Source organism: Lathyrus oleraceus, chromosome 6 (assembly GCF_024323335.1).
Source record: "Lathyrus oleraceus cultivar Zhongwan6 chromosome 6, CAAS_Psat_ZW6_1.0, whole genome shotgun sequence".
Classification (NCBI taxonomy): domain Eukaryota; kingdom Viridiplantae; phylum Streptophyta; class Magnoliopsida; order Fabales; family Fabaceae; genus Lathyrus; species Lathyrus oleraceus.
The window spans coordinates 46,135,374-46,142,287 of record NC_066584.1 but is presented as its reverse complement, the minus strand read 5'-3'; the positions used below and the strand labels follow the sequence as shown (position 1 = coordinate 46,142,287).

At 28.1% G+C, this 6,914-nt stretch overlaps 1 protein-coding gene across 5 annotated transcripts; it reads right to left on the bottom strand.

Moving 5' to 3' along the window:
- Positions 1 to 2,515: 2,515 nt before the first annotated feature.
- On the bottom strand, positions 2,516 to 6,594 carry LOC127093075 (uncharacterized protein At4g08330, chloroplastic). Of its 5 annotated transcripts, XR_007792412.1 has the most exons (4): positions 6,186 to 6,594; positions 5,435 to 5,839; positions 3,906 to 3,962; positions 3,690 to 3,824 (listed from the first exon to the last, which is right to left on the bottom strand). XR_007792412.1 is itself a non-coding variant. In XM_051031975.1 (3 exons), exons 1-2 carry the CDS (start codon positions 6,272 to 6,274, stop codon positions 5,443 to 5,445), a joined length of 486 nt encoding a protein of 161 aa, XP_050887932.1. In that variant the 5' UTR covers positions 6,275 to 6,594; the 3' UTR covers positions 2,516 to 2,905; positions 5,435 to 5,442. The 5 variants fall into 5 exon arrangements, 4 of the variants coding, with proteins under 4 accessions (XP_050887932.1, XP_050887934.1, XP_050887933.1 ...); XM_051031975.1 differs by lacking the exons at positions 3,690 to 3,824; positions 3,906 to 3,962 and adding an exon at positions 2,516 to 2,905; XM_051031977.1 differs by lacking the exon at positions 3,906 to 3,962.
- Positions 6,595 to 6,914: the final 320 nt, after the last annotated feature.

Genomic DNA, 6,914 nt, shown 5'->3' with positions numbered 1-6,914 from the left:
CAATGAATCATTAATGTTATTTTTCCTATTATACCCTTAAATATTTATTATTCTCTCTCTTTTCAATTATGTCAATTTATCTTTTTAATATCGTTAATAAAGGATAATTTTGTAAAACCCTTTATAATTTCTCTTTTTTATACTACAATTATTACATTTCAAAAATGACCTATAATAAAATACAGATGGAGTGTTAGATAGTTAGTTAAAACACTATGTTAGTTGGTTAAATTAGACAATTAGTTAGTTGAGCTGATATAGTAACTAACTGTGGAAATACATTATGCTTATATACGCCATCACTCTCTTGTAAACTATTGATTTATTGCAATGTACAATATTATACATTCATTCTATTCATTCTATGTGCAATCATATATATGTTATATGTCATAGACTGCAATAATAACATCTCAAGGATTCTTCACATTCTATCATAGTTGAAGAAAGAATTAAGAGTACTTTCACTTAAAATTGGGTATTTTAGACTTTAAATTTTGAAGTCTAAAATTCAAAATACAACACAATTTTAAATTTAAGGGTATTAATAGTTCTAAGACTACAAATATGGATTTTGAAGAAATTTAAGAGCATGTTTGATTTAATTTTGTAAAATTCTTTTTTAATTTTTAAATTTTAAAAATAATAAAACTTGTTTATTAGTTTAATTTTATAAAATTATTTTTGAAATCTATTCTCTATTTAAGAGTTTTAACAATTAAAAAACTAAAATAGATTTTAGAAATTTTAAATTTTAGCTTTTAGTTTTAAAAATTAGAAAGAAAACAAAAATAGTATATTTTTTGTTAATAAAAAATTTATAATTTATGCAACTTTAAAATTGTTGAGGTAAAAATATTTGTGATATTTTGAAGATAATAATTTTTTATATAAATGGAACTCTGATCTTATTTGTTATTTGATGTATGTTCTTGAATGAAAATAAATAAGATATGTATGCATAAAGTTTATCATCAATGGGATGAGAGAAGCAATGATTTTCAAATTTATTATTAAACTTGTTACAAGAGAAAGAAAATCATTTGACCACAAAAAGAGGGTATTTCATGTTTGAATATCAAAAAATCTTCCAATGACATTATCGTAATTATGAACCATTAAAGAAAATTAAGTTTTTGAACCAATAACAAAGTTGTAATTCTACTCATACAAGAATATTGAGTATCAAACTTTTTAAGATAACAATTTTATAAATCTGCTTATTACAAATTCCATTAACAATGATAAAATCGAAAATATGAAAGTCTTGTAATCACAAGAATATAATCATATTCTCACAAATAATCCTTTCTCGAGGAAATAGAAATCCAATACTCTTTGATTATCACTCAACCATTTAAAGAAATTTTTAAGTGAAAAAAAAACTCTCATATCATTCCAAAATCATTTTCTTCTAAAATCAAGAATCAATATTTGAAAGAGTATTTTCTTAAAATCAACTTCTAAATATTTATTTATTCATTAAATTGTGAATTCGATACTCAAATCAAATTTACATATCTTTGTATATTATCGAAGTTACTTTAAATTTGTATGATACTTTAAACTTGTTAAAGCTTCGTAGTCAATATTGTAAGTCTGACGAGATTAAATAAAATGCATCTTAGGTTAAAAAAAATATCAAAAATTATTGATCATTAATTAAAAAATTCTACAAACGGTGAGAACTAGAGTAGACAAACTTTATGAAATATAATAAATTCCGGCATCATCCTATGTTTCAACAATTAAAAATAAAATTTTAAAGGGTCATATTAAAACCTTTTATCTACTTTAAATACACATTTTAATGTTAAGATTATTAAATATATTTTTATTTATTAATTTTTTTCAAAATTATTTTTTAAAATTGATTTAGAAAATAGCTTTTGAATACTAAATTAAAACTCATTTAAAGAAGCCATTGAAATTTGTAGAATTCTTAATTACATATTAAAATTTAAGACATTGATTTCAAAACTAAAATCTTAAAAGCGGGAGGAATACTCTTATAATCATTTATATATTTAATTTAAATTTTAAGAGAAAAAACTCACTTATCTTGGATGAAGAGAAAGTTGCAATACAAAATTAATTTTAAGCGAAAAAAAGATGAATGGAAAAGTTGTAATTGCAAAGTCAATATTAGTCGAACTTATACAAATTTATGTCAATTGTTCGAGGTTTTGATTTGTCATTCTCACACTTATATCTGATATCTCCCACCCCTCATCCTATGAATAGACTATACTATCGTTGCAATATTTTTCACTAATTTTTACGAATTCTCTAGGATGATACTGAAATTTTCATTTGATCTATCGAAAATTTAAAAAACCGTATGTTTTTTTTACTATAAATTACGATTGCGTGAATTTGTATTGTGAATTTTAAAATTTATGATATTTGTGAATATTTTCTACGAAAATTTATGTATCGTGAATTTTATACATTATTGTTATATTTATGTATTATTGTATATTATTTGTCTATTACATATAAGATTACTTAGACATCTTCATCAAAACTTTTTATTAAATGATATTTTTGATCTTCCATTGATCCAACGTGAACATAAATTAACATTTGACAATGAAAACCTAGACACTACCAGATGATTTTGGATGTTTCATCATCTTAATTATGTCTTCGACAAACCTTAAAATCTTAGCATCTAACTTGATCAACCTCTTTATTAATCTACGACAAAATGATCTCCACATATCCTTCACATCTTCATTGGTCTTCATCTCAATAAGGTTGAAATTCACTCTTCCATCAGTATCAATCCAATCATCACGAAAGTCGATCTTTCTCACCTTTCAGTTTTCAGTATCGGAAAACAATTCATTCGACTTCGATATCAAGACGGCGAGAGATGTGGTGTCATCCGAAAGTCAGAATTCTACGAGAGATAAAACTACGTTTAAGTACATTTCCCCTTAATCAAAAATTAAGGAAGAGACATTTTAAAATATTGTTATCAAACAAATCACTTCAATTTATACAACTTTGCATTTATTCTAGATCACACAAAATTGTCGGTACAATCACAAAACTATCAACAAAATCCTGAGCGTTTAATTTTCTCACAAATTAAACTACCAAAAATCCACTTTGGTTGAAATTTCTGATATAACATAATACTTTTAAAATTTTCGATAATATTAATTCACGAAAATTTTAAAAATTTTAATATATCAAAATTTTAGTTTGTACCAAAAAATTTGTACGAAAATTTATTTCAAAATTTTGTACAGAAATTTATTTCAAATTTTTGTGAGAGCAGTTATTGAATATTTTAGGTTTAATCAAATAGAGGAAAAAACTTAAATTAGATTATGCTTTGCAAAATTGATCAAATCCAACCCCTTTTTTTATAAATTTAAACTACTAACACACCCAAAAAAATGATTTTGAATGAATTCATTTTATAAAATTGAATCTTACTAAAAGTAAATTGAAGATAAAGTAATTTATATTTAGATAAATTTATGTATAAATGAGTTGAACATTAAATTTCAATATAAAATCACGTTAAACTGGAAAATCACAAATTCTAGCTTCAAGTTAAATCAATTCTTGAAGCATAATCAATTCTACTTTAAAAGAATAAAAGATTCAAAATAATTCCAAAATTAATTCTACATCTCTAAAATTGTCTTTACCTCTTCTAATAAGCACACACAAAACTCAAATTTTCCGAAGATTCATTTCCGGATGCATCTAAAATACACACACCTAAGTACTTTATGAGTGATTCACCCCAATTTCTCTAAATTCCAAAACATGCTCTTTAACTAATATCAGTTGAGAAGTTTTCCCTAGAAAGAAAAATGCAAATGCTAAGCAAGTGGATGATAATACAACACTTGTTAACTAAAAAACTACTCCAGACAGCACACCTTTGTTCCAAACTCTTGCACCTTATCATTTATATTCCTTGAAAGAGGATGCTTTTCCTAGTGGACAATATTGACAAAGTTCTAAGTTCTAACACATTTTCTTATAACCATCAAGACTAAAATATGTAATACTTTTGCTAATCAAAGGGTCTTGTTGAAAAATAAACAAAACAACACTCATTACATAACATAACATGTAATTAAGCCAGAGTAACTATTCATGCATTTTTCATGCAATCAACAAGTAGAAGGCAATCTCCTCTCCTATCAAATTTCCTAGTTTTTAACAAATATTAAATAAGTTGTTTTGTCAATATTGTGAAAGAAACTGAACAAATATCAACATGTAAGTTCTAACACATTTCCAACTTCTTTTCAGGGCAAGGTGGAAGAAACTGTAGAGTTTTTTTTTTTAGTCTGGAAGAGACAATACTGAGTAGTACAGAAGTACATATCCAGACTAAATTTAAACAAAATAAGGATGGCTCATGCATTGGGTGAGTGTAATTTAGATGCGTCCAAATATGCATCTCCGAATTCACCTTAAAATTGATACGGAAATGTATCTCAGGATTAAATTTTTAAAAAATAAAGATAACTCACCAATTTACGTTTAGGAGTATGTAAAAAAAATGCGTCTGAGGATGTATCTTCGGATGCTACCGTGATGAAGAAGCACCTTAAAGGTAGGAAAAGTAATTCTCAAAAGAAAATGGGCTAAAAATTGGGATCATTTTGCGTAGGGGTTTTAACTTTTAACTCATTTTGCAGGGTTTGACAAAATTGAGAAGATTGTGCAACTTCATTGTAGAAAGTAGAAGCATCCACAGAAAACTGTTGATCTTTTCACCATGTTAGGCAATGATATTAGAATATATTAATTTGATCATCTCACTTGCCTCATAAGCAATATTTATGACTTTTAATATAGTGCCTAATATGTTGAACTGTAATATTTTTTTCTGGTGTTTGCTTCTGTAAAAAATGATTAAGACTACATTTAAATGGTCTTGTGAGCAAGTTATTTAGACTTATCTACCAGCATAAAATGCATGTTACTTGAAGTGTAAGGATGATATGAAAGAAATGATTTAAAACATATCCATGATAAGCACGATAAATATCTTTTGTGCCCTTATATATAATAAGCATTTATCATATAAAGTATAAACACTTAATTAAGTTATTTATCAAAATAATCTTAGATGATACAACTCGCAGCTCTGATACTACATTGAATCCTTCATACCACACCAATCACCAACTTTGTTTAGCTTAATTTCTCTTTTACTTCCCACCAATATAAGTATTATACTTTGGATGTTTTGCCATGTTTATTAACCTGACAATCCCATCCTTTTAGTAGTTTTTAAACTCAATTATTGCAACCTTCACATACAGCTATTTATTCACATTTTTTACCAAAAAAGTAAAACTGCCAAACCAGATCTCTGCATATAATAATGAACTCTTAACCTTCATATCGCCAATGACTACTAAGTAGAAAGGAAATTGAGTACATTTTTTACCAGGTATTTCAAGCTAATACAGGGAATCCAGATTCTCCGGAAGAAGAAGGCTGTAACGACCGAATGCGGATGTCATATTTTAAACTCCTGGCCGCTTTGGAGCTAGGGGATAACTCTGCTCCGTCTGACACGAGTGGTAAGGAAGAAGTGAAACCATCGTATGCATTTCCAATATGGTTGCCACATTTTCGACAGAGAAGCTTAGTTCTTCGCCGGAATAAGCCCCATGAATGCTTATGAAAATGAGGCACACACTGTATCTCATCAACCTGGGTAAATCTGTTATCATCAATATTGAAGAATGAGATGATACCTCGCTTTATGGACTTCCCGTATTTTGATCCGATGGATGTGGTATTCCGGTTTGAGGAGGATAAGTTCAGCTCATATCCACAAGAGCCACAGCTGCAAAAAATAGATAAAGATAAGGTATTGCAATGGCAACCAAAAGAAAACAAAAACTGTTCCACCACTTTGACAAATCATAATCAAAATAATAGGCTCAGTCTTCAATTCATTGATATTGATAAATAAAAAGTGAAATTGATTGATGACAGTTAACAATTTTGATTATGCAATTTACTATTATCCAAATTTGTGTGATACCAGTAAGAACATGAGAGAATTGTGAATTGTGTGATTGTTATATGTAATTAAGGATTGTGTGATACCTGAAACAAACTCCAAAACCCTAAAAATCAGAGAATTAAGAAATTGGATTAAACTTAATCGAGAATTATGAGAATGATACCTATAACGAACATCCCTCTGTGAAGCGGAAGAATAAGAAGAGAATGTTCGGTTAAAGTGGCCATCTCCGTTGGAGAAAGATTTATCCATTGAATAATATTATCCGGTGACGGTGTGCGACGGTGGAGGTGGTGGAGGTGGTGGCGGAAGTGGCTGATTGCGGAAGAGCCACCTTGGCGGCAAAGAGCGCGTGAGAGAGAGATATGAGATATAGGAAGTTGGAGGCGTTGAGAGGACAGCGTGTCCGGATGAATCGTAACCACGTGTTTGACTGAATCCAGAACAAGATCGAAACGACGATGTTTTAGAAGTTACTGTACTTGTTCATAGAAGAGGCTTCGGTTTCGGTTTTAGTGACAGCAAAGAAAGTATCAAGATTAAGAAAGGAGAGAAGACTTTTAAGGGAAAAAAAACTATTTGTTAAAAAAGAACATTCAAATTAAATAAAAACTATATAAATTGAAATTTTGCTTTGCTATAGTCTTCTACATACTATATCTATAATAATATATATAAAAAATACATTATTTGATATAGTTTTAAAAAGGTGGAAATACTATGACGAATTTTTTACCTAAATATTCCTAATTTTTTTAAAAAAAATTAAAATAATTCTGATTTCAAAAAAATAAATTAATTTACCCCATTTTTAAGAGGAGACGCCAGACTAATTGACGCCAGCTCCTAAATTTAGAGATGATGCGTCAATTGGATCGGCTACAGCACATGA